The sequence below is a fragment of the Kogia breviceps genome, chromosome 14 (assembly GCF_026419965.1).
Source record: "Kogia breviceps isolate mKogBre1 chromosome 14, mKogBre1 haplotype 1, whole genome shotgun sequence".
In the NCBI taxonomy this organism is placed as follows: domain Eukaryota; kingdom Metazoa; phylum Chordata; class Mammalia; order Artiodactyla; family Physeteridae; genus Kogia; species Kogia breviceps.
The window spans coordinates 70,710,478-70,737,688 of NC_081323.1; the positions used below are offsets into that span (position 1 = coordinate 70,710,478).

At 49.1% G+C, this 27,211-nt stretch overlaps 2 protein-coding genes across 11 annotated transcripts in view; one reads left to right on the plus strand and one right to left on the minus strand.

Moving 5' to 3' along the window:
* EARS2 (glutamyl-tRNA synthetase 2, mitochondrial) lies at positions 1-22,974 on the minus strand. Of its 8 annotated transcripts, none has more exons than XM_067013135.1 (10): positions 22,812-22,974; positions 20,266-20,421; positions 16,600-16,789; positions 13,652-14,124; positions 12,415-12,523; positions 9,787-9,940; positions 9,543-9,673; positions 4,845-4,980; positions 4,309-4,399; positions 1-2,588 (listed from the first exon to the last, which is right to left on the minus strand). In XM_067013135.1, the coding sequence occupies exons 1-9, from the start codon at positions 22,948-22,950 to the stop codon at positions 4,316-4,318; spliced, it is 1,572 nt and encodes a 523-aa protein (XP_066869236.1). In that variant the 5' UTR covers positions 22,951-22,974; the 3' UTR covers positions 1-2,588; positions 4,309-4,315. The 8 variants fall into 8 exon arrangements, with proteins under 8 accessions (XP_066869236.1, XP_066869235.1, XP_058892991.1 ...); XM_067013134.1 differs by having other exon boundaries at positions 7-2,588; positions 9,787-10,042; XM_059037008.2 differs by lacking the exon at positions 1-2,588 and having other exon boundaries at positions 3,754-4,399.
* The window catches only part of UBFD1 (ubiquitin family domain containing 1), an 11,925-nt gene continuing 7,481 nt past the window's right edge, over positions 22,768-27,211 (plus strand). The window contains exons 1-3 of one of the 3 annotated variants that reach the window (XM_059037040.2): positions 22,768-23,377; positions 23,563-23,892; positions 24,778-24,986. In XM_059037040.2, the coding sequence (XP_058893023.1) occupies positions 23,353-23,377; positions 23,563-23,892; positions 24,778-24,986 (564 nt within the window). In that variant the 5' untranslated portion in view covers positions 22,768-23,352. The remainder of the gene's footprint in view (positions 23,378-23,562; positions 23,893-24,777; positions 24,987-27,211) is intronic. The other 2 variants (XM_059037042.2, XR_010836536.1) reach the window with 2 other exon arrangements.

Sequence of the window (27,211 nt, forward strand, 5' to 3'; positions counted from 1 at the left end):
GATTCTTATAATTTATTGAGACAGATAACAACTGTTATCCCCATTTTAACAGATAAGGAAACTGAGCTACAGAAGTCACACAGTACATGGCAGAACCAGTTTTTGAGTCTAGACAGTTGGCCTCTATGGCCTTCACTTCACTATACTCTGAGAAAACAGTGGGGGACGGACTTGAGGTTATTTAAACTCTGTGAAGTCCTTTTACACATTCCTTCTGATCCTGAGCAAAACCCCAGAGCAGAGGATACATGCTGCTTCTCAGACAACTCACTCCAACCGAGGAAGTGGCCACAGCTTTACTGACTCAGCAATTTGATCACTCATTTTGTTAAAACAGTCAGATTCCCTAACCAAGAGCTAGAGTTTCTTGTAAGCATACTTGATTTCTTAGAAGCGGAGGCTCTGATGTCACTCAGAGTGACAAGAGTTGAGGTTGGACTATGGGTTGTCGTAAGCCTCATACTAAAACCTCAGAAGAGTTGATCAACTTTTCTGAACCTCAGTCTCCCTAAACAACCACCATAATAATAATGCCTGTCTCATGGGGTTGTGAAGATTTAAAGAGATGATGAACTAAAGTGTTTACCAGCATAATTTTTTTTTAATGTATTTATTTATTTTGGTTGCACCAGGTCTTAGTTGCAGCATGCAGACTCTCAGTTGCAGCATGCATGCAGGATCTAGTTCCCCGACCAGGGGTCAAACCCAGGCCCCCTGTATTGGGAGTGTGGAGTCTTAGCCACTGCACCACCAGGGAAGTCCCCTACCAGCACAGTTTGAAACCCAGAAGCGGTTGAGGCTCATGTGAACGCACAATAAATTACAAGCATTATTATTCTGTGTCCCCTTTGGCGGAACACCTGTTGTTTCTGCCATTGCCCCTTCTTCCGGAAAAAGCACCCTACTTCTCCTTGGGAACTTTTCCTCCATTGGATATATTCCTGGCTGAGGAATGGTAACATGACCTCAGTTAGCCCAACCAGACACTCTCTTCTTAGAATCTGAATCTTTAGCTGAATCATCCAAAACTGAAGGGGAAAAAATACAGAGAAACCACAACAAAAAATAGTTAAGAGTTCATGTGTTCCCACTGAAGAACACAGACAAGACTGGCCATGAGCTCCTGCTGCCTGCATGCTCAGAGTTTCCCTGGTTCCTGTCTTTTCCAAGACCTGGATCTTTGGCTTTCCCATAGATTCTATGACTTTCTCACAAATTTAAATTCCCATAGTCTCCAATAAACCTAAGTTAGGCAGAGTTGGTTTCCATTGCTTGCCATCAAAGAACTTTATCTGATGTACTTTTCAAGCAAGGATTAGGTCTCTGTGAAACTCAGCAAATTCTTTAATCCCCTTTCCCTATTCCCCTGGACAAGGACAGTATATTAGCAATCTCTTGCTGGGTAACAAATTATCCCAGAGCTAAGTGGCTTTAAACAATAAATATTTATCATCTCATAACTGTGTGTCTGAAATTCAGGAGCAACTTTGCTTAGTGGTTCTGGCTCAGGATCTTTCAAGAAGGCTGCAGTCAGCACTATTCACAATAGCCAGGACGTGGAAGCAACCTAAATGTCCATCAGCAGAGGAATGGCTAAAGAAGATGTGGTACATATATACAATGGAATATTACTCAGCCATAAAACGGAACGAAATTGTGCCATTTGCAGGGACGTGGATGTTCCTAGAGACTTTCATACAGAGTGAAGTAAGTCAGAAAGAGAAAAACAAATATCGTATGTTAATACATATATGGAATCTAGAAAAATGGTATAGATGAACTTATTTGCAAAGCAGAGACAGAGACATAGAGAACAAACGTATAGATACTAAGGGGGAAGAGGGGGTGAGATGGATTGGGAGATTGGGATTGACACATATACACTACTATGTATAAAACAGATAACTAACGAGAATCTACTGTATAGTACACGAGAACCTACCGTATAGTACAGGGAACTCTACCCAATGCTCTGTGGTGACCTAAATGGGAAGGAAATCCAAGGAAGAGGGGATATATGTATACGTGTGGCTGATTCACTTTGCTGTACAGCAGGAACAAACACAACATTGTAAAGCAACTATACTCCAATTTAAAAAAAAAACACAAAACCGCTGCAGTCAAATGTCAGACAGCATTGCAGTCATTTGAAGGCTTGACTGGGGCTGGAAGACTGACTTCCAAGATGGCCCATTCATACAGCTGTTGTCAAAAGGCCTCTGATCCTTGTCTGTCTGACTGTCTTCACGGTGTGGAAGCTGGCTTCCCACAGTAAGGGAGCCAAGAGAACAACATAGAAGCCATGACACACCACACAGAAGTCAGCCCTATTCAGCATGAATGCCAGGAGGTAGTGATGACTGGGGGCTACAAAGGGGAAGCCCAGAAGCCGTGTAGGGGTCTTTGTAGCCGGCCACCATCCTCCTTTCACTTCAGCTATTCCTATTCACCCCAAGAAGAACATCTCATTTCAGAAACCCACAGACAGTGATTTACAAATAATGGGTGGAAGAAGGAGGCAACTGTGAAGAAAAAGATGCAAAACAGGCAGGGTAGAGGTCTCCAGTCGAAGGACCAGGTCTGGAGAACTAGAAAAGAGGAAGAGACAACCTTTAGGGAAGGGAGATACAGGCTGCCCCAAGCGCAAGGACAAAGAGTAGTATAAAACATTAAGTGTTCCCCCTGGACAGATTTGTGGGTTCTTCCTTTATAAGCACCAAAGAAAGTCTAACAAGCCAGTACAGCCCAGCTTGTCAGTCATTGCTCCAAACTCAAACTGGGAGCTTCCCCGGTGGCGCAGTGGTTTCAATGCAGGGGACACGGGTTTGAGCCCTGGTCCGGGAAGATCCAACATGCCATGGAGCAACTAAGCCTGCGTGCCACAACTACTGAGCCCGCGTGCCACAACCACTGAAGCCTGTGCACCTAGAGCCCATGCTCCGCAACAAGAGAAGCCACTGCAATGAGAAGCCTGCGCACCACAACAAAGAGTAGCCCCCATTCGCCGCAACTAGAGAAAGCCCGTGTGCAGCAACCAAGACCCGACACAGCCAAAAATAAATAAATTTATTAAAATACAAAACAAAACAACAAAGTCAAACTGGGCCCGAGAACTGGGACCCAGGAGTCCACGCTGCTGCCAAGCTGTTATGCATGGACTGAGCTGTGTTCCCCTCAAAACTTACATGTGGGGGCTTCCCTGGTGGCGCAGTGGTTGAGAGTCCACCTGACGATGCAGGGGACACGGGTTCGTGCCCCGGTCCGGGAGGATCCCACATGCCGCGGAGCGGCTGGGCCCGTGAGCCATGCCCGCTGAGCCTGCGCGTCCAGAGCCTGTGCTTCGCAACGGGAGAGGCCACAACAGTGAGAGGCCCGCGTACTTCAAAAAAAAAAAAAAAAAAAAAAAAACTCACATGTGAAGCCCTAACCTCTCCATACCTCAGAATGTGTCCGAATTTGCAGACAGGGCCTTTAAAGAAGTGATTAAGTTCAAACTGGGCCGTGAGGGTGGGCCTTAACCCAATCTGACTGGTGTCCTCTTAAGAAGAGGACCTTTGGACAAACAGAGATACCGAGGGCACACACAGAGGGAAGGCCATGTGAGGAGAGAGCAAAAAGGCAGCTGTCTGCAAACCAAGGAGCGAGGCCTCAGGAGAAACGAAACCTGCCAACACCTTGATCTTGGACTGCTGGCCTCCAGAGCTGTGAGAAAATCATCTTCTGTTTTTTTTTTTTTTTTTTTTTTTTTTTTTTGCGGTATGCGGGCCTCTCACTGTTGTGGCCTCTCCCGTTGCGGAGCACAGGCTCCGGACGCGCAGGCCTAGCGGCCATGGCTCACGGGCTTAGTTGCTCCGCGGTATGTGGGATCCTCCCGGACCAGGGCACGAACCCATGTCTCCTGCATCGGCAGGCGGACTCTCAACCACTGCGCCACCAGGGAAGCCCATCTTCTGTTGTTTCAGCCACCATTCTGTGATAGGTTTTCACGGCAGCCTGAGCAGACTGAATCATGAGCTGTGACTGTTCAGTGAGCTAGCTCCTAACCTCTGCTGTGTACTGTGGTGTCAGAACCGTACGTGAGGCCTTCCTTTCCAGCGCCAGGGAGGTGAGGGGAGCTGGGTGACCCTGGCCAACTGATAAGGATGGGCCTGGCACGGAGCCATAAATGCACCTGTGCACCCAGAGGCTCTGTGTCCATTCTTGGTTCCTTCCACAAGCTTCCGATGGGCCCCAGGCCTCCTGCTCCTCCCCTCTGACGGGAGGTCCCACGAGTACAGTTCCTGTGGCCACCTCTGCTGTCCCGCACACCTTCTCTCTAGCTGGAAAGCACCTTCTGTATTCGTTCCCGCACTTCCTTTGGTCCCAAGGACAACATCATCTCAGCTACAGGAGGTCCTTGCTAAGAACAAAAAGAGAAAACACTGCCTTAAGATGCGTGAGGAACGAACACCCAGCCTTGGTCTGCAGAAGTTACACCCTAGGCCAACCCCAGCACTGCTGCCTACATCCCAAGGAGCAGTTTGCATTTTACGGGCTTTAATTTCTAAGGATGGGTCCCGGAAGCCTGCTCTTGCTGGGTTGGTATGTCCACAGCCCCAGTCAACCCCCAGCTCCATGAAGGCAGGGGGCACATGTGTTTCACTCACTACCGTATCCACTGTACCTAGCATGGTGCTTACACATAGTAGGTACTCAGTAAGTACCATCTGTTAAATGACTGAATGAGGAGGGTGGTCATGTTTCATTCATCTTTGCAGCCCCCAAACTGAGCTTAGTGCTGCTGGTGAATGTTAGCTGAGTGGATAAATGAGGGCTCCAGGGCACAGTCCAGCCACCCGCCTCACCAGCTGTCCACTGAGGGCCACTCGGAGGAGCTTCATCACGTTACTGTGTTGGGTGCCTTCCAGACCTTCTGACAGCTTCTTCAGTTCTCCGTTCAGCATGTCCTGAGTTAAACTCATACCGGGTCCTTCTAAAAGCCTAGAAGAGGGCCAGTCTGTAAGGGGCCAGCATGGGCCAATGGCAAGTGGGTGGAAGGGAGGACTTCAGAAGATCATCCATCAGCTACAATATACATTAACAGCACAACCAATGTTCAAGCCTGCCTTGGGGGTGGGGGGATATCTACTACCCCCATCCCCATCCTAGCTGGGGAAGAAACAACAACCAAGACACTACAAACACAGAGAATCCAAGCAAGTGGGCATAAAATTGGGAAACTAAGAGGACACCATAAGAGGATCTACTGATTACTACCTGTGTCATGTAATCTTCATGCCTCAGTTTTCTCACCTGTAAAGTGGGAATAATAATAGTGTCTGCACCTCACAGGGCTATGGTGGGGCTAAGTTAAAACTTGTAAAGCACTAAGTACACTGCCTGAACAGAGGGTAAGTACTTGAAAGTATGAGCTCTTATATTTCAATAAAAAGTTAAATATTAGCTAATATTTATTATATCCAAGAGCTCAGAGACATTGCAAAAGGATCTAAAAAGAAACTTATGATTGGGTTACACATAGGATGGAAGAATGAAGCCTTTTGGGAAATGATCTGAAACACAGCTTCAAGACTTCTGGGGGATGTAGCAGAGAAGAGCAGAAAGAAGGAAATCAGGAGACCCCCAGCTCCAGTAATGTCCCCGCCGCCAACTTGCTACAACCATTCTTTGTCCACAAATGAAACACTTAAGGAACTACAACAGGCCAGCAACCATCCCCCACTTTCCTGGCAGTCCAGCTGAGACCCTCTCCCCAAAGCATGTTTGAGCTCAGGAGAAAGTCCCCAATTAGTCAGAGCGGGACTTGCAAAAACTTAGTCCCAGCCCTGATTCTGAGTTAGAGCAAGAGATGGGAGCAGGGCTGGGGGGGTCATTCCACACGGAAGAGGGACCAAGGCTGGAGATCTTCACTAGTGCAGACAATCCTCGATGCCACCTCTGACACCACCTGCTCCCGAAAGGGCCCAGAAACTCCATTCCCCACATCAGCTCAGTGTGGAGGGCTACCGGCTCAGGGACTGGGTTCATGAGGAATTGGAACAAAGAGCCTTTTGGTGCAGATTTCCTTACTCACTCCAGTACTTGAGCAATTCTGTTTCAATTTGAGAAACATAATCATTCTTCTTGCATCTTAAAACTGGACCACATGATTGCTGCTATTTATGAAATGGAGAAGAGGAAATATTGAAAATATAAAATGTCATGTGGTTTGCAGCAACATGGATGGACCTAGAGATTATCATACAAAGTGAAGTAAGTCAGAAAGAGACAAATACCATCTGATATCACTTATATGTGGAATCTAAAATATGACACAAATGAACATATCTATGAACCAGAAACAGACTCACAGACACAGAGAACAGACCTGTGGTTGCCAAGGGTGGGCGGGGTGGGGGAGGGAAGGACTGGGAGTTTAGGACTAGCAGATGCAAAACATTATATATAAAATGAATAAACAACAAGGTCCTACCACAGAGCACAGGAAACTATAGTCAGTATCCTGTGATAAACCATAATGGAAAAGACTATGGAAAAGAATATGTATAACTGAATCACTTTGCTATATAGCAGAAATTAACACATTGTAAATCAACTAGACTTCAAAAAAAAAAAATGTAATGTGGGAAAAAACCAAACACACTCCTCAATGTCACTGTGGAGAATCAGGCTGCCAAGGAGCTGGTGAAAGAATGACAGGCCCCAGGCAGCCAACACTGGCAGCCAGGACATGTTAGAGCTGGTCCAGGCCTTGGCATGGGCACAAAGGGACTTCCAGAGATCCGGCAGCTTCTAAATATTTGGTCGTCAGCTTTCCTGTCTTCAGTGGGAGCCCCAGAGGAGGGTCTCTAAAATCTAATCCCATGGCGGGGGTGGGGAGGTAAGACATTAGCCTGGTGAACTAGAACTAACAGCCTCATGTGGAATGTCCTAAATTAAGGGAGTATTATTATTAATAATACCTCTTGGGAATTTATCTGGGAGATTTACTTGTAAGGGTGCTTAATGATGTCTATTCAAGGTCACTCACTGTGGCATTGTTTGTAACTGCAAAATTTGGAAGCAATACAAACGTCTATCAATAGGAGGTGAATTATATAAATCATGGTAAAGTGGTATAAAAAGGGAATAGCTGTAGCTGAGAAAAGAATGAGGATGCTCTTCTAAGCCCTGGACAGATCTAAAGATAAATCGTTAAGGGAAAAACAGACAAACAAGCAAAAACACACATAAAGACACAGAGGGAAATACAGCCATTATTTTGTAAGCTTTAAATGAAGTATAATCTATAAAAATACTGAATCATTATGTTCTACATTTGAAACTAGCATAATATTATAAATCAACTATACTTCACTAAAAAAATTAAAATAAAACAAAAATCCCACCCAAAGACAACAGTGTTATTGTATCATACTTTTTTTTTGGCCACACTGCTTAGCTTGCAGGATCTTATAGTTGCCCATCAGGGACTAAACCCAGGCCCCTGGCAGTGAAAGCACCGAGTCCTAACCACTGGACCACCAGAGAATTCCCTGTATTGTACCTTTTGTGTAAAAAAGCTGAAAAATAAGGATTTAGATATGAATAGTAGTAACGTCCAGAGAGGGTTCTGGAACGGGGTAGACAGAGGACAAGGATTAAAAATGGGACTCCTGATATATACCTTTAAAAATAATTTCAAGATTTTAAACCTAGAGGTTCAAGAGGTTTGAATGTATTAATAACAATTAAGTTTTAAATTCAAAAAGTTGGAAGAATGGGTTGTATACACATTTCCTTGAATACACAGACATTTCACAAAGCAAACTGCTGTTTGCGACTGCCTTTCTGTTGGGGGCTGAGTAGGAGCGAAGATTTGTGATGGTTGCTTGTTATCAGGGGCTGTCCAAGTACTTTACACCAAGGATAAGCAATAGAGAATATGGTTGGACATACGGTCTCTCGCCCCAGCCAGCTTGAGTCTCAATCCCTGCTCCTTCGATTTACTAGCTGTATTATCTTAGACAAGTTACTTAACCTCTTTGTGCCTTGATTTCCTCACCTGTTAAAATGGGCATAACAACAGTAGTTCCTTTATTAGGTCGCTGTGAATTCAAGTGTATACACATACACATACCATGCACACATATCCGTGTACACATCTAACGTGTATGATATATAACACAGCACGTTGTAGGCACGTGTGTAAGCAAACCCACACGAGCGTTTGCTATTATTATCTAATTTAATCTTTATAACTCTCTCCACAGGGCCTAACTCTCCCTGTGGAACTACCCGGCTCCATCCTCAGGACATGTGCTTTGGCTGGCGGGGGGGGGGGGGGGGGGGGGGGCGGCGGTCCACTCAGGGTCCCACATGTGACCTAACCTAAGCTGGTCAGCACATCACATTCTCCAGGCCTCAGTGACTAGTTCGGAGACAGAAAAACCAGGCCAATCAGGCCCCAACAGAGTGAATCTCAGGACACAGCTGGAGCCAGAGGCTAAGGTTTTGCTGTCTTACCACCACAGTGGAGACTGTGAGAGAGGCTGCTTTTGACCCCTGGTATCCTTTCTCCCTCTCATGTGTACTGACACAATTTTCAGCTGGTCACCCGGCTCCCAAGGTAAAAACTACATTTTCCAGATCCCCTTGTAGCTTGGAGTGGCCGTAAGACAGGCGTTCGGGCCAGCGGGAGGCGGGTGGAAACGGGTGTGTCACTTTTAAGTCAAGTCCCTAAGGGGGAGGAGTATCCCATCCCCCTCTCCCTTTCCTCCTTCCTCCTCTGGCTGAATCGTGAGCCACCACGGACCATGGGCACAAGAGCAAAACCCAGGGATGACAGGACCGTGGAGATGTGGAGAAAGCTGTTCAGCCCCAAACTGCCTGCTCTGGATGCAGGTAAGGGAGAAAGGTGCTTGTCTTGTCTGGTAGAGCATCCCACGCTCCATCTACCCGATACAGAACCGCTGCAGAAGGTGTAGCGGGCGTGGGGAAGGGTGGGGGAGAAAGTCAAAGGGACAGGGGGAGAAATTAGGTCTTGGTGCCATATTTTTGGCCCCTGCTTTAAGCTGGACCTCAAGTTGGCTCTTCTCCTAGCCTCTGCAGTTACATACACCAATCATTCCCCCCTTGCTTAAGCCCGTTTTGGTTGCACTTTGTGCCCTCGTAATCTGGAGAGTTCTGCTGTTAAAATAAGACCTAGTATCATCTCCACCCCATAGGTGAGGAAATGGAAGCTCAAGGACGTGCAGTCACTTGGACAAACTGAAGACCCCTCGGCAGGTGAACTAACTGGGCCAGTGAGGGGTGGGGCGGGAACGGAACCCAGGTGGGTCCAATCCCAGCGCCAGACCACCACCTCTTCCCGGGAGAGCCTGGGCTCCTCAGGGTCAGCCCTTCCGCCAAGAGAGCTGTGAGCGATCGTCTCACCAAGAACCTCTCACTAGCTCTGGGGTTGTACTGCAGGCCTGACAGCCGAGCCCTGGAGTGAAGGGGGCCCTAGTGGGGAGACAGGGAAGGGAGGTGCAGAACCCTGAACTCAGCCTGCGGACACTCACCCCAGCACACGCTTGGCAACGACGTCCACCTTCTCCGAGACGGCGCTCAGCTGTGCTCGACCCACAGCAGGGCGAGTCCACAGGTAGGAGTGCACTGGGGAGACCAAATCCTGCAGGCGGCAAATGTGACCCTGGGGGAAGAGGCGGTCACTGAACGCACTGGGATGGGGCTCTGACGCAGCAGGAGGGGGAGGAGTGGGGCACCACCCGCTCCCTGGGTCCCCCCAAGCTCCCGACACCACACCTGTCTCAGCAGGATGATCCTCTCCACGTAGGCTGCGTCCAGCACATGCCTGTCTTGCAGCTGGCTCCCAAATGCCTCCTCCACGAGAGCCTGTAGCTTCCCCACCAGCTGGCGTCTCTGGGTCTCATCGCTCACCAGACGGCGGAGGTGCAGCCTGCCGGTGAAGCCAAGGGACCGTCCTGCCACGGGCATCTCCAGCCCAGACAACCCTCTTCCCCAGGGGAGTGGGTGAGGTTTGAAGAATGACACCTTCCAGCTGGAGCAGAGAGCAGGGTGCCGAAGGTCTGGCTGTCCCTGTACTCCCCAGGGCCTCCCACCTGGCCCGCCGCCCTCCTCTGAGCTACCTGCCTGGCCTCGACAGGCACCTGAGTTTACAAAGCAGAACCTGGGCGTGCCTGCCTCCTTGCAGAGTTCGAAGCGTGGGGCTCTGGAGCAAAAGGGCAGAGGTCGAGAATATGAATTTCTAGGATTTAAAGCCATGTCCAGACGGCACAGTTCTTCGAATTCACGGCTCACAGTTTAAAAGCTCAAGTTTTCCTGTCAGGTCAAATTTTCCCCCTTTCAGAATTCTTCTAACCGCCTTGTTCCCTCCTTCAGAAGCAGCAAAGCCGCTAAGACTCCAAGCCTCAAACCAGGCCCTGTCAGTCCTATCTCTGGGCTGCCCTCATCCAGTCCCCAGCAGGACTGGAGGGACCCAAGAGAGCAAGCAGTGAGGGGCCAAGGGCCATTCTGTAGGCGCTTGGCCCCGTCCCTGACACAGAAGAAAGGCAGGCAGCAAGGGACTGGTGACCATCTCATGGGCTCTGAGATTGCACAGGCCTGTGGGTGAAGCCAGCTTTGCCAGATGTCTGCAGCAAGTTACACAACCATTCAGAGCCCAGGGTGCCCGTCTGTTACTGTGGGAACAACGGGGCCTCCCTCACAGGGCGCTGGGCAGAGTAAACGAGGAGCTGTCTGTAAAGCACTGGGCACAAGGCCTGCGTTAATGCCACACCCAGCAGTTGGAGATGGGCAGGCAGTCTGAACAGAGGGTGGACGGATGAGACCCTCTGGGAAGCAATCTGGACACTCACTGGCCCCAAAACATCACTTTCTAAAACGAATGAAGAGAAATCACATGAAATTGGTACTGAAACTGTTTCTAGGACCTCCTTAGTAGTTAGATGAGACAGTGGGAAAAAGGAAATCAGGCTTGAGATAGTCCACGGCCCGGCATGTAGCGTGTGCTAGATAAATGTTAGTTACTATCACTACCTCCACCACACCACTGGTACTGCTATGACAACTACTATCTTTAAGACTGTTACTGAAATAATCATAGCAGTGGCTTGGTTACAGAAACACCTAACGAGAACAGCTTCGGCTGCACAAAAACTGAGGGCATCTATCCCAAGCAAATGCCCACCGCCGTCTCCCTCTGGCTTCCCCTCATGCTTTGCGGAGGACTGGAATGGGTCACAAAGTATCTCCCCTGTCCCGACTCCATTTCTCCCAGAGATATCGCTTTCTCCATGATAAGAAAGGCAGAGAACAGGCTGCATTCCATGTGCACACTGTTTGCTCCTGAATGCCCCACTCAAGAGGGGCCCACTCCCAGTGGTTAAGAATCCGCCTGCCAGCGCAAGGGACAGGAGTTCGATCCCTGGTCCGGGAAGATCCCACATGCCGTGGAGCAACTAAGCCCGTACGCCATAACTACTGAGCCTGTGCTCTAGAGCCCGTGAGCCATGACTACTGAGCCCGTGTGCCACAACTACTGAAGCCCATGCGCCTAGAGCCCGTGCTCCACATCAAGAGAAGCCACTGCAATGAGAAGCCCGCACACAGCAACAAAGACCCAAAGCAGCCAAAGATAAATAAATAAAAATAAAATTAAAAAAAAAAAAAGATGCCCACCATTACTGTGTGAACTTGAACTTGGGCTGGTTATTCAACTTCCTGACATCTTGCTCTCTTCATATGCACAACAGGGCAAAATTATACAACTAACCTTAGGTCTGACGCGGGGAGTACATGAGGTAACATCCTTGACACACCCGCTGTCGACGTGAATCCCCTGGGCTCATGCCAGTAAAGCACCGAGAAGACCCTGCCCCCAAACCAAGGCTCGAGAGAAGGCATCAAAGAGTCCCTGGCCCCTAAGTACAGACCTGTCCTCTGGCTTTCTCTCTAATGCCCTTAGCCTGAGACATGGCAACAGTGATCCGAACTGTAACTGTGGCTGGAGGTTTCGCAGGGAAGAACTACTTGACATGTAAAACAGACGCCATGAGACAGCACTCAATTACTGTGTTGGCTGGGTTGGGGAGGGGCTGAGCAAGAATAGTGGCTACAAAAACCGTACCTGCCATTTTACTGAGCACTTTCTATGTGCAATATAGTTTGAGGCTTAATTTAACTGAAGAATCGCCTAAGGTGAGTTCTGTTATTAGCCCCATTTTAGAGAAGAGAAAACAGAGGCTTGAGGAGGTTAGGTGACTTACCTGCGGTCACATGGCACTAGACACCTGAGCCCATAGTCAAAATCAAGTGTGTGTGACTCCAGAGCCCACTAGACCCTCCACTGTGGGGACCCAGCATCAGTCGGTGAACCCTTTTCTCCTGGGGTGCTCCAGATTCCCTGCTCACCTGTTGAATTCTGGGAGCTTCTCCAGGTCCAGCAGGGCCGAGTGGCAGGTGACCCGAGTCAGGTCAAACTGTGTGATCAGCTCTGGCAAGGTCCTGCCCATCTGGTTCTCTGCAAATGAGGCAGGCCCAGCTGCTCAGCACCCACCCCCCACCCGGCCATTCCACTTTCAATCACAAGGGAGGCTGCCCAGACAGATTCGACTTCTAGTTATTTTATATTTCAAGGGCCCGAGTGAGCTTTCATTTGCAGAAAGGGTTGTCACTAAAGAAAAAAAAGCTTGAAAACAACCCGGCTAAATCAACCCTCACTGCCCTCAAAGACGCGAACTCCAAGAAGAGCCTGCTCACTGCCTGGCTGTGCTCCAGGGATCCTGACTCGACTGGTTCTGGATGGGGTCTGAGCAGGACTGTACTTTACAAGCTTCCTGGTGGATTCCAAAGTGCAGCCAGAGTGAGAAGAGCTGAGCCAGGAGCTACTTCTCACGAGCAGTGGCCCCATCCCACACAGTCAGTGGGCATCCTGGTTAGGCTTGAGCCTCTGCCACGGCCCTCACTAGCTGTGTGACTTCAGCAAGTTACTCAATCTCTCTGAGCCTCACAAGCTTCTAACAAACAGTGGGGATAATAAATACCCCTCAAGGATATTTTAAAGTTTAAATGAGATACGAGCAGAAAAAGCAGGAAGCAGACTATGGCCACATTTTCAGAAATCGTCCCCCCTCCAAACGGTCATCTTATTTTGTGCATCGTCAAGACGTGGGCCCTGAGTCTTTGGTCAGCTTGAAATAAACTAGGGTCATAGTAATACTAGTAATACTGTCAGAGTACCTACTTGTACTACTATTAATAATGTAATTACAATAATCACAGGATCTGTAACTTTTGTGCTATTGTGTGGCAGATACTGTGCTGGTGCCTCACAGTCAGGAGCTCAGTGAACCCTAACTTAACCCTGTGAGGTAGACACTTAGCCCATTCTACAGATGAGGCAACGGAGGCTCACTGATCATAAGATCCCTGAGGGCAGGGATTACATCTACCTTGTTCACCATTGTAGCCCCAGGCACATAACACAGTGTCTGGCTCAACAAACACTTGAGAGAAGAGAAGAGAAGAAACTTGTATAAATCACACAGCCAGTGGGCGGCACAGCTGAGACTGAAGGCCAGGTGGCCTGACCCAAGACCCCAGGTCTTCACTGCTGTGGTCCCACCAGGACCTCTTGGGGAGTGGGTACCTGCAAACCCTGAGCCGCAGCTGGTGATGATATCGAGCAAGGCATCTGGCAGGAAGCCGGCAGCAGCAAAATGCTCCAGGAAGATGTCCCCTTGCCTCTTGGACAGCTTGCTGCCATCCCTGTTGAGGAGCAGGGGCAGGTGGGCAAAGCGCGGGGGCTGCCAGCCCAGGGCCTGGTAGAGGAGCAGATGCTTGGAGGTGGAGACCAGCCACTCGGAGCCCCGCAGCACGTGGCTGATGCCCATGTGGTGGTCGTCCACCACGCAGGCCAGGTGGTAGGTGGGGAAGCCATCGCTCTTCAGGATGACTGGGTCCCCCTCCACACTGGCCACCTCATGCCGATTCCAGCCGTACACCAAGTCCTGGAAGGCTGGAGCCTCCCCCTCCAGGTGGAAGCGGATGGCAGGCTTGGGGTCCTTGGCCAGCTTCTGGGCCACCTGCGCCTCGCTCAGGCTCCGGCACCGATTGTCATACCTGTTGGGAAGCAGAGCAGCACAGTAACTAAGGGTACTGGTGACGGGCGTGAGCCCTACCTTTGCCTCTGGTAACTGTATGACCTTGGGCAAGTCATTTACCGCTTACGGCTGTCTTCCCAGTCTGGATTCGGAATAAGGTTATTGCGTGGGAGAACTAAGTGAGATAACACAGCACAGCAGTCACAAGCCTGTTTCCGTTCTTCCTTGCTAATGAGGAAACGTCAAATGTCACCCAAGGGGGTGAATCATGACTGGTTTTGCCAAGCATGCAATCTCATTCCCCTAAAGCACTGACCCATCACTGAGATTCAAAAAACAGTATGCTTGTGGGGTAGCAGAGGATGAAGGTTCTGAGAAAGATTTTCTCTCTAAGTGAGAGGAGGGCGAGCCACAAGGTGCTGCAGCCACTTGTAACTGATGGGGGAGGGGGCGGCAAGGGAGGCAGCAACAGGCGAAAGTAGAGTCCCGCCTTCTCAAAGCTGCCGGCTTCATCCTGGAGTCACCCACCTGCAGACTTCTGCAGAAAGAGAAGATGAATGTCTATGTGGTTTATGCTTTGGTTACTCAAAGTGTGGTCTGTGGACCTCCAGCGTCAGCCTCACCTGGGAGCTTGTCAGAAATGCAGCATCTCAGGACCTGCTGGACCCACCCTGGACCTGCTAGATCAGAAGCTGCCCGTTAACTAGACCCTCAGGTGATTCTTCTGCACGTTAAAGTATGAGAAGCTCTGGTTTGTCCCTTTTAAACAGAGTATTTGTTACTTGCTTCCCAAAGCATCCTAAATGATACACAAATGTAACACTTGTAAGTACCATCCTTGACAATGAGCTAAATGTCCAATCATAAATGGCTGTATGGGACTTCCCTGGTGGCGCAGTGGTTAAGAATCTGCCTGCCAATGCAGGGGACACGGGTTCGAGCCCCGGTCTGGGAAGATCCCACATGCTGCAGAGCGACTAAGCCTGTGCGCCACAACTACTGAGCCTGCACTCTAGAACCTGCAAGGCACAACTACTGGAGCCCATGTGCCTAGAGCCCATGCTCCGCAACAAGAGAAGCCACTGCAATGAGAAGCCCGCGCACCACTTTGAAGAGTAGCCCCTGCTCGCCACAACTAGAGAAAGCCCACACGCAGCAAAGAAGACCCAATGCAGCCAAAAATAAATAAATAAATGTATAAAATAAATAAATAAACAAATGGCTGTATGGATCCAGGATAGGGCATGATCGTAATTTCAAAAAATAGTCTTCTGTCAATGGGCAAGTACCCCGTTTATGATTAAAAAAGCAACGGTGCAGTGGATGGCGTGACCTTGTACGAACATCCAAGCCCTTGTCCAAATAGTTCACTGAAACTAGATCTTGAATGTTATGATGCTGATGGGAGTACAAGCTAGTAGAGGGCCACTAGACAGTACCTATCAAAGCTATAAATTGACCTGCAATTCCAAATCTAGGGAGGTAATCCAACAAACACATTGCACATGTGCCAAATGATGTACATCAACATTATTCATCACCACTCTCTTTTTTTAGTAACAAAAGATTAGAGATAACATAAATGTTCATTAGAAAGGAACTGATCAAGTGAGTGATGATACAGCCCTGTGATGGAACACTATGCAAGCAGAGGAAAATTTATGGACTCATACAGACCGATCCTCAAGACAGTAAGTGGGATCTGTAAACGGCATGACACGTATCTTGTGGGCTACCACTTGAGCGGGGAAGAAGAGAACCGATATGCGTTCCTCAGTGTATGCGCTGCGTGTCTCTGGAGGAGAGATAAGAAAGTTCTAACACCAACTGTCTCTGGAGAGGGAATCGGGGAGCGAGAGCTAAGGTTGGGAGAGATCTTTGCACATACATCTTTCTGGACGTGAGACAAATTTTACTGATTCAAAATAAGAAATAATTTAAATGACTTTACATGCCTGAGGCCCAATGCGGCAGGCAGAGCTGACACGGCCCCAGTGATCCCCGCCTCGTGGTGTTTTTCCCGTGTCCTCCCCACCCTGAGCATGGGCTGGACCTAGTGACTTCCTTCTGATAGAGCACGACACAGCCGTGAGATGTCACTTTCCCGATTAGGTTATGCAAAAGCTGCAGCTTCCACCTTCCTTGCTCTCCCCTGCCTTCTCCCTGGCTCGCCCTGAGGAAAGCCAGCTGCCAAGCTGTGAGCTGCCCTGTGGAGAGGCCCACATGGCCAGGAACAGATGCCTCCAGGCAACAGCCTCGGAGAGGGATGGAGGCAGATCCTTTGAGAGTCCAGCCTTGAGGTAACTGCAAGCCTGGCCAAGACCTTGATGCAGCTTTGAGAGCAACCCTGAGCCCAAGGAGCCAGCTAAGCTGTGCCCAAACCTGACCCACAGAAACCCTGAGATAAGACAGCTGGGGATAATCTGTTACACAGCAAGAGCTAATGAACACGTCCACCCCTGGGGAGGTATCTGTGACAGGCTGGGGCTCTCACCGGGGTGTCTGGTGGTTCCTTAGGGCCTCCCTCTTCAGGAGCTCCAGCCGCTGGGGTGAGCAGAAACACGGGTACGCAGCACCGCTCTTCAGCAGAGCTTCGGTGGCCTGGGTGTAGAGCGCAAGTCGCTGAGACTGCAGGTAGGGCCCTGCAGGACCTCCTCGGCGGGGGCTCTCGTCAGGGGGGATGCCTACAACACAGGCAGAGAATAATCACCAAACGGTAATAACTGTGACGCACAAGACACTGGCTCCCAGGCACTGTTATAAGCGCTTTACACATATAGCAAAGCTTCTAACCCTCCTGACAATCCATGAGGCTGTTACTCTTATGATTTCCCTTTTCCAGATGAAGAGTTAAAGCTCAGAGAGGTTAACGCTCAAGGTCATGCGGCTGGTGGATAAGAAGTCAAGTCGGATGGAGGTGCACTGGTTCCACGGTCCATGCACTTACAGGCACGTCCTCTCCCTCCATCCTTGCCTCGGGCAGGGAGAAGCCAGCCCAGGCCTGGAACAGGGGACCTGGGAGTAGAAGCGTGGTTCAGGGACAGCCCATTCAGCCCGGCTGGGCTCCTGGCCCTGCCCCTGACTGGCTGTCATGAGGGCCAGTGCCATGCACCTTCCAGGCTGCTTTTATGTTTTATCATCGCTGTTAAAGCTCAAAACCACCCCACCCAGTAGGGGCCGTTATTACCCCCATTCAGTAAGGAGGACACGGGGGCATAGAGGGGCTGTGTTACGTCACCTGGCCAAGGACCAAAGCCAGGCTAGCTGGCCCCGAGTCCGCACTCTTAACCACTTGGTGGACTGCCTCTTGCATTCCTTAGCCTTTCTAAGCCTCGGTTTCCTTCTCTGAAAAGTGGAGCTGAGAGTCTACTGTGCAGAGTGACCGAGACGTAAACGCACCAGTGCTTACACGGTGCTTAGTGCAATGGCTCCACATGGAACAGCTGCAACATACGCTGTTAGATTAAATGTGACCTATTATAAGTGAAACCGCCAACCCCAGGTCTAGTTTCCTCAGGTCACAAAGGATAGACTTAACTTATAAATGCTTCCAGGAGAGGCAGGGTGGACACAGAAGAGCTGGATGACGGCGTTTCTGCCCTGAAATGGCTTTCAAACGGACTAGGAAGATGGGGACAGGGCTAACCCTGCACCCCCGACGTCGCAAACGAACTCTGGAGACTGACGGCCTGGGTTCAAGCGCACTGGCCAGCGCGGAGGCCAGGCAAGGCACCTGTCAGAGCCTCCATTTCCTCCTTTACAAAAGAAGGAAACAAACATTTACTTTCTCCTGAGGGCCATCACGAGGCTGGAACGGGACAGCCTACGGGAAGCGTTTGGCGCCTTGCCTGGCACGCCTCAGTGCTCAGTAGGTCCTGGCTGTGACCATCGTTGGTACTGTTGGTATTGGTATTTCTTCATTTGTCAGAGAAGGGGGGTTGGGTTAGGTGCATGTGGGGTTCCTTCCTGATCTACCCTTAACATGTCCAGCATTTGGAATGCTCCAGGGTTTAAGAGAGACTCCACTAGGAAAACTGAAAACAGATTCACATAAAAAATAGTACGTAAACGTTCATGGCAGTTTTACTCATCATAACCCCAAACTAGAAACAATCCAAATGCCCAATCACTGACGAATGGATAAGTAAAAAGTGGTATTTCCATACAATGAATATTGTTTGGTCATAAACGGGAAAGAAGAACCGATTCATGCTACAACATACACGAACCATATGCTAAGTATAAGTCAGACATAAAATGAAATGTCCCAAATAGGCAAACCACAGAGACAGAAAGTAGGTTAGTGATTGCCAGGGGCAGGAGGGAAGGAAGAATAGGGAGTGCCTGGTTCAGGGTTTCATTTTGGGGTGATGGAAATGTTCTGGAATTAGAGAGAGTGGTGGTGGATATACAACTCAGTGAATATACTAAAGACCACCTTGAAACGGTAAATTTCATCCTATGTAAATTACATACGGATGCCCAAAGCAAGAAGTTCCAGAACTCAGCCACCTGGGGTGTGGATCCCTGCCCTATGCCTCACCAGAAGGCTCACACCGGTGTGCTGAGCTGGGGGCTCCACGGGGCAGGACGCATCAGGCAGTCTTGCTCATCACGGTACCCTCGTGCCCAGCACAGTGTAGCAGGTGCTCCACGCCACGTGGCCAATCATGGGCTCCTGCCAACCTCCCTGTCCTCACGTCTCCAGGTCCTCTGCTTACCTCACCATGCTTGGGCCACACTGGCTTCCTTGATGCTCCTCAAATATACCCAGCACTAAGCTTCCGCAGGGCCTTTGCATCTGCTATTCCCACTGCTTTGAGCATTCTCCCCCTAAGTAACCACGGGGCTGGCCCCTCACTTTGTGCAACTCTCTGCTCCACCGTCCCCTCCCTGGGGAAGTCCCCCCGCCCACCCCCGATCTCCAAGACCTGCTCCCTGCTGGTTCCCTCGCTTGCTACCCTTCTCTCCATATCACTTATCATCACTTAACATTGTAGTAAGAATGAATTCACCTGTTATTTATCTGTCTTCCCCTACTTACTGAGTGCAGGGTCTTGGTCCCATGCTTGAACACTACCACTACCTGGACCACAGAAAGTGATGTTGGTGCATGAATTCTTTTATTCAACTAATCTCAACTGAGTTTCTGCTACAACCTTCTACAGTAGAGGACAGAAATGAAATCACTTTTTGCCCTTCAGGAACCCAGAATTTAGTTAATGATTTACCTGAGAGTAGAATACACATCTCAAGACAGACTTGATGTTTTTGGCATTTTCCCTTGGCGAGCTTAAACAGTCATACCTGTTCCCAAAGGAAGGCAGCTACTGACCTGAGGAACACACATACACTCCTCCTCGTCCTCCCTGAGCTTAGCTGGCCTCAGGATTAAACTTCCCATAAAGAGACTGACTTAAGAAGCTGCACGTGTTTTGTTTGGCTCATACAATGTGGTTTAAAAAAAAAAAAAAAAAAAAAGAATCTGAGCTCAGATTTAACAATGGAAAGTAGTCATCAAAAACAAAATCAAGGGCTTCCCCGGTGGCGCAGTGGTTGAGAGTCCGCCTGCCGATACAGGGGACACAGGTTCGTGCCCCGGTCTGGGAAGATCCCACATGCCGCAGAGCGGTTGGGCCCGTGACCCATGGCTGCTGAGCGCGTCCGGAGCCTGTGTTCCTCAACGGGAGAGACCACAACAGTGAGAGACCTGCATACCGCAAAAAAACAAAACAAAACAAAACAAAAAAAACCAAAAACCCTGGAGTTCCGGCTCCTCCCAGAAATCAGAAGATTTGACAAGATAGGCCAGGATTCCCACATCAACAGGGCTGGCGCTTTCTCGGGCTTACCACACCCACCCCTGGAGACTCCCAGTCCATCTTCCACCTGGCCTGTTTCCTGCCCGCTCCCAGCAGGAAGTGAGATTCTGAGATAAAAACAAGAATCTCAAAACAGCCTTGGAGCTTGTTATTTCACCCCCACCCCGGCAACTTCAGCATCTTTCCAGGTGGAACCTGCCACCCCAGGCAGCACAAATGTACTCATTCCTCCAGGGGCTCCGCGTTCTCCACCCGGGGCCATGTGAGAAAACCTCCAGGCTCCTTTTCCTGCTCCCTGCTCCTTCCTTGGAGAAGGGGCCTCTCTCTGCCAGCCTCACCTGCCCATTCCAGCATGTCCTCTATATTCTCCGCTGCACCAGGCACAAGGCGGGTCTGATCCGTGTCCTCCAGCCTCAGGATGAAGCTCCCTCGGTGCTTCTTGGCAAAGATGTAGTTGTACAAGGCAGTGCGGAGGCCGCCCAGGTGCAAAAAGCCTGGCGGAAGAAGAGAACAGCTCAGACAAGACGGGGAAGACAAGGGGCAAGTAAGTTCTGCTTGTGACACAAGGTCTCAGGGAACATCAAAGTCTAAGAAATGGTGCTACCCTGTCCCATCTCCCCATCAGGCACCCAGGCAGGCAGGTTGCCACAGAAGAGGACTGGGCTGGTTGACTCATTTACCCTCATCCTGAAAGTGGAAGAACACTGAAGTTTTGGAGCATGTCATTGTGTAAAATGGCTCCAAATCTCCCCAACTGCACCCATCATTCTACTCTGACATTTGCCTTAAGGCCAAGTTTCACCCAAAGGAGAAGCAGACAGTTATTCAGTGAAGCCACATCACATGTGCATCTAACTTATGCAAATTCAATGAAGTCCTTGGGCAAAAAAAAAAAAACACTACTAATTAAAAGCACTGTAAAATTACATTTTGCCCATACCCTCTATGCACTGTACGTGACTATCCACATCATACATTTTAAATTTTGTCTACTTGACACCTTAAGTGCTGGCTTTAGATATTAACCAAAAGTAATATTCGATGCCACTGTATTTCTCTTCACCCAAGTTTAAACTCTTAATATTTTACTTTTTCATCATTCCTGACTGAAAAGTTAAAGTGAACAGTTCTCCCTGGGCTGTCATTTCCCCCCTTACCCTTCCTTCTTTGGGCCAGGCTACAGCCCTGTCTCCACAATGAGCATGTCTGCATCTCCAAGTACAGGAGGCAGCATGGGATAGGAAATGCTTCTCTGGAGTCAGGTAGACTCCAGCTCAACAATGATTATGCATGTGACCTTCAGGCCACCACAAAACCAGAGGTCCCCAAGATGGAGGACAGGGGTCCAATAGCTGAAAGCAAGACCTTTTAGATCAAATAGACCTTGATTCAAATTCTGCTACCCCTTGAGCACTCTACTTGACTTTTGTGTGCATCAATTTCTTAATTTGTTAGAGAGATTAACAACAAAAAATAGAAACCTTCCTTGCAAAGTTGCTGTGAGGCATAAATGCTGACCGGAGTATCCTATTAATTTTAGTTATTATAATGATCTACATTCTTCTATCAGTAGTCAACAGCCTTTGCAACATGGGCTTTTCCCGCAGATCAGCAAGGAAAGGAGAATTAAAATCATCATAATGGAGGCTTATGCTTATTAAGTGCTTTCCATGAGGACCAGTCCTTACCCAGTGCCTCAGCTGCATTAGCTCAAAACATGAGGCAGGTACTATTACCAGCCCTGTTTGACAGATGGTAAAACTCAGAGGTTCAGAGAGGTTAAATAATTTTCTCAAGCCACACAGATAGGAAGTGGCAAAGCCAGAAATTTGGGCCCAGACAATTCCAGGACATGGCACCCAGAGCTTGTCTATAAACTGTTGGCAGTTCCCAACCAAGTTGACAGCAATTTGACAGAGTAACTTTACATCTGTTGAACTCAATAAAGAAATAGTCTCATATTTTGTATGCTTTTACGAGTTTCCTTTTTCTAATTTCTTTATATTGGTTTTATAAGAGTATTAGTCCATAATTGACTGGAAATCAGAAACCAGTCCTTTCACCAGGAGTGGTTTGAGAAGCATGCTCTACACTATATTGCCTGCCGAGAAAGACCCATCACTCTGTGTAGCTGAGATCTTGCCACAAAGGTAGCTTTGTGACCCTGGAGTTCAGAATGAGAGGCATGCTTGGTGTGAAGAGAGCAAGCAGGTTGCCTTGGTGAGAAAAGAATTTGGGGAACTGGTGCGGAGGCCCTGACAAGATCGCCGCTAAGGTATACAATGCGCCCCTGCCTCACTCTCTGGTTTGCTAGGCTCCAATACTAATCACAGGGCCTTTGTACCTCCAATTTCCTCTGCCCAGAAGGTTCCTTCTATAGGTTTCACATACCTCGCTCCTTCTAGTTATCTGGTTCTCAGCTCTTATGTCACCTCAGCAAGGCATCCTTGAGCATCCTACCCAACCCCCAGTCCCCTAACCTGCTTCATTTTCCGCATGACACACGTGACTGTTTAAAACTAGTTATTATTTTTTTTAACTAGTTATTTTTATACGTGTTTGTTGCAGCCACTACAGTGTAGGCTTCCTGGGAGCGGGGGTTCGACTTTCTCCATGTCCACTGTATCCCAGCGCCTAGAACATTTTGTACTCAACACACATTTACTATATACACAAAACAAAAAAGGGGCCCAAAGAAATGGTACAGTACAATAAACACGAAATTCCTGACAATGCGAAAAACTTCCGCTCGTAAACCTATTTCTGCCTCTGTATAATGAGGCCTCACTGCCCGCCCAGTCTGACTCCGCCGGAAGGGATTCGCTAGGAACGTTCGGGGGGCGGGCAAGAGACGGTGGGCCTCGGCCTGCAGCGCCAAGGTTACCTGTGGGGCTGGGGGCGAACCGCACTCGCACCGCAGCCCCGGCATGAGTGCCCAGGCTGGCCTCGCGCCGTCCCAGGGGGCGGCCCAAGGCCGCCGGGGGCCTCCGGGGACGCAACAACCTCTTCAGGAGCACAGCCATGAGAACTGAAATCGCACACGTGGGCTTCTCCGTGCATCACTTCCGGGGACTCCTCCCAGCAAATCCGCTTCCGCCACAGCAGGGCGCAACCCCGCCCCTTAAAGGCGCAGGCCTCCCAGTCTACAAGCCCTCGCCCCTTTGCACGACTGCGGTCCCACTCGGCCTCTAGGGGGCAGAGTCCAGCGAGCGGGCGATTTCCCGGGCCCGCCCCCCTGGGTTCTTGAAAGCTAAAGCGTGGCAGGGGCCGGGCCGGGGAAGCGGAGGAGGCGGGTCTCCATAGAAACCTCCACCTGTTTCCGGCCAGGCTGTGCGCTATTAGGGGCTGTTACCGGGGCCAATCTCAGCCAGCTCGCCTTTTCCCGGCGGCCTCTGCGGGAGCGGTGGGTGTTGTACACAATCATCATGGCGGCGGCCGGAGCCCCGGATGGTGAGTGTGGAGGGGGTGGCGGGTGCCCGGGTCGGGCCGAGGTGAAGCGGGCGCCCCTGGAGGATGCGGCCTGGCGCGGCGGGGGGGGGCAGCCTGGCTTGGGAGCGGCGGTTCGGCGGCCCCCGGGCAGAATCCGGTCCCAGGCCTAGCCCGCGGCGAGCGCCCACCCCCTAACCCCCTTGCAGGCATGGAGGAACCTGGCATGGACACGGAGGCAGAGACCGTGGCGACCGAGGGGCCCGCGCGGCCCCTCAACTGTTTGGAGGCCGAAGCCGCGGTGGGGGTGGCGGCCGAGGACTCCTGCGCCGCGCGAGGCAGTCTTCAACCTGCCCCGGCCCAGCCCCCTGGGGACCTCACGGCCCAGGCCTCGGTCAGCAACGGCGAGGACGCGGGCGGCGGCGCGGGCAGGGAGCTGGTGGACCTGAAGATCATCTGGAACAAGACTAAGCACGACGTGAAGTTTCCCCTGGATAGCACAGGCTCCGAGCTAAAACAGAAGATTCACTCGATTACAGGTAATCCCCGTGGCTCTGACAGCCTTTTCCACTTCATCTGCCTAGTGTTGACGCTGTGCTAGGCACCGCACTGGCCGCTTTCCTTGCATCGGCGTTCTCAATGCTCACAACAGTCCTCCCAAGTAAGTAGTAATGTGCCCATTATTCAGGTGGGGAAAGTGAGACCCAAAGTCAGAACTAGTCAGTGACTGAGCTGGGATTCAAGCCCATTTCTGACTCTTCGGCCCAAGTTTCTAACTCGTGCTTCTAACATCTCTAATAAAATCATCTAAGGCACTTGTGAAATTTACAGCTCCTAGGCCCTTCCCCCTGGAGATTTTGATTCACTGGGTCTGGAATGTGGCCAGGAATTATTTTTAGCAAATGGCTCAGGTACTTCTAATAAGGGAAGTTTAGGAAACACTGTTTTTGGCTCTCATGCTGGTCCCTTACACATCTGCTCGTATTACTTAGTTTTTTCTTATTTACAGCAGTTTGCCATCTGAAATGATTTTCGTTTTACATTTTCTGTGCGTATCTTGTAAGCTCCATAAAAACAGAAACCTTATTGGTTTCTATATCCCTGAGGTTTGTGGACTCTCACTTAATATTTGAGTCACAAGATGGTTGAGGAACAACTTGGAATGAATAATAGCTGATATTTATTGATCAGTTATTAAATACCAGGTGCTGCACTAACTACTCCATATTTATTATATCTTAGTCTTTAGAACAAGTTCATACAGAAGGAACTATTGTCATTACTTTTATAAAGTTCTGGAGGCTCAGAGAGGTGGTGAATTGCCTGAGTGCACAAAATTGGTGATACAGCAGTATTCACTTTTGGGTCTGTCGTGCAAGAATGTTTTTTTTTCTTCCTTTCACTGTTCTCTACCTTTTCCCAAGGTCTCCCGCCTGCCATGCAGAAAGTCATGTATAAGGGACTTGTCCCTGAGGATAAGACGTTGAGAGAAATAAAAGTCACCAGTGGAGCCAAGATCATGGTGGTTGGCTCCACGATAAATGATGTTTTAGCAGTAAACACACCCAAAGATGCTGCCCAGCAGGACGCAAAGGCCGAAGAGAACAAGAAGGAGCCTCTCTGCAGGCAGAAAGTGAGTCTGTCGTGTGGTTGTTGGTCCTGGGAAGTGTGAGGCTTTGTCCTCTCAAGCCTAGGCTGGTTGTATCCTTTCTAGAATAAGCTCCTTTTTGGACAGGGCCCATGATGGAAATTTATGGCAGCAGTTGGGTGCGGCTGGCTGTTGAGTGGAGGTGACAACTACCTGAGATTTGCATCTTTGTCTCATCTGGCGGGTCAGTGTGTCTCAAGTCTATCTACTTTAGGATAAGGCCTTTGTAAAGGCAGGCTTTAGACCAGGTATTGAAATGAAGCAGATGTGGGTTTCTTTCCTATTTAGCGCCAGAGAAAAATGCCACTGTTGAAATTAATCCTCCATTTTATACGAGTGCTTACATTTGTTTTTTGGCTTGTGGCTTCCCTCACGTCAACAAGCCCTTTTCTGGATAGGCATGGAAATCAGTGGCTTTTCAGAGGTTCCTCTAAAACTGACTGTTTCAGGAAGCCAAATGAAGCTGACTAGGAAGATAACTATGCTGATTTTCTTTTTTCCCTCTTCCTGGTCTGTGAAATGGGGGCCTGAATTTTTACATGCTTTGCTGGTCATTTTGGATGGAAGAGATCCAGCCTGTTTTGTGCACATTGTAGCCATTCAGATTCTTTTTTGTAATTAGGAAAAGTAAGAGTGTTTCACTGTGGAAGGAACTGATTGGAAGAACCATCACTTGTGATCTTATCACCCAGCAAATCCCACTTGTAGTTATGGAGTCTCCTGGCCATTCTTAATGTGTTCCAGGAAAATAGATATTCTCAACTCAACCTGTATCCTGAGGAGAGTAAACCAACCTTGACCAACATCAGTTTCAGTGACCTTAGGCACCAAGGCACATGGCCAACAGTGTGAGAGGAACACAGTTTTGTGTTACAGGTCCATAATCCCATATATGTGCTTCCAGAACCCCCAAAGAGTCTGAAAACCCAAGTGCTTTTATAAATTTGGCAGCAAAAACTGATCAGAATTAGTGTGAATAGTCATGTTTTGCCCTAGAAATATTAACACATTTGGTAACAAGGTGCTATCCTAGACTCCACAAAGAATATTATGTAGTGTGTTTCGAAACTGTATTACAAAAAAAGAAAAACTGTATTACGTTTATAAAATCCTTAAAAGTTTTAGACTTTATAAAGTACAAAACATTTGTCCATAGGGTTTCAGATAAGGGGTTGTAAACCTATATTAACATCTAAAATGTGTTTATTTGGATACTTTTGCCTCTAAATATGGGATGATAATATCTTGTAACTAAATGACTGCATTTCCATTTTCATATCTTCCTCTGCCACAGTGTATGAAATTGTCAAATAGGATCATGTCAGACATGAATGAGCCTTCCCACTGGTTACACCCTTGCAGCATAACATGCCTCTTAAATACAGGGTTTGAGTTACTAATGGTAGCTTAACAGGCTTTAGAAGTGTTCTCCACAGTGAAGGGAAAATTCTTCAAAAGGTACTTGTGAGGTATGATCCAGTTAGGCTTCTAATCCCCGCAGCTTTGTTCCATTGATGCCTGTTATGAGGCATAACGTGGCCTGCTGAGAGGGAACCATTTTTCATCAGGCTTTTCATCAGCTTGCTCAAGAATCTAGGGCTGATATGTAGAGTGACCTTTTGCTAGTAGTCTGGCAGTGTTGAGTTTATTCCTGTCAGAGGGTTTCCACCATGCCGGTGTGGGTTTAAGCTGGCTCTTAGCCACCTAGTCCTTAAATTTAATTAAATGTTTATCCTCTACCCACTTGTTACCCTACAGTTATAGCTTGACCAGACAGCGACTGTACCTGTAAAGCCACAGATGGAGAGGAAACAAGACTCAGGCATTTGGGCCAGACGAAAACAGTTTTAGGGGGCCATGAGCCTAATTAGAACCCTTAATGAGCTGCTTCAAACTCCTGAGGTGGGAGTGGGGTTAGAGACTTCTTAATGTCAGGCTATAGAGTAATCAGCATTTCTCCTTGGAAATGTGGCTCCTGAGCTTTCTGTTTAGCTGGGGTTGAGGGTGGGGTTATGGAGAAGATTTCTGCAATGGACTGAGTCTCCATTTTTTGAAGGAGTGCCCCTTCTAGGCAGCTAAGCTGATTATCAGCATCCTTATAGGTTTCTTGGGGAGTTTAAGTTGACAGAAACGGCTGTCCTGTTTTGTACATGCCAGGAGAGCAAGCGCCCTTTGTGGCTGTCTTATCTTGATGTTTAATTTCAGTGGTG

Bases quoted from the DNA above. Each gene is read 5' to 3' on its own strand.
- EARS2 (XM_067013134.1), bottom strand. From the start codon at position 22,950: ATGGCTGTGCTCCTGAAGAGGTTGTTGCGTCCCCGGAGGCCCCCGGCG. The intron at 10,043-12,414 runs GTGAGCAGGGAA...TCTCTGCTCCAG, and splicing joins AAGCTCCCAGAATTCAACAG to CTGGAAGGTGTCATTCTTCA. The intron at 4,400-4,844 runs GTGAGGCGGGTG...TTTTGTTCTTAG, and splicing joins TGGCCCTCAGTGGACAGCTG to CAAGGACCTCCTGTAGCTGA.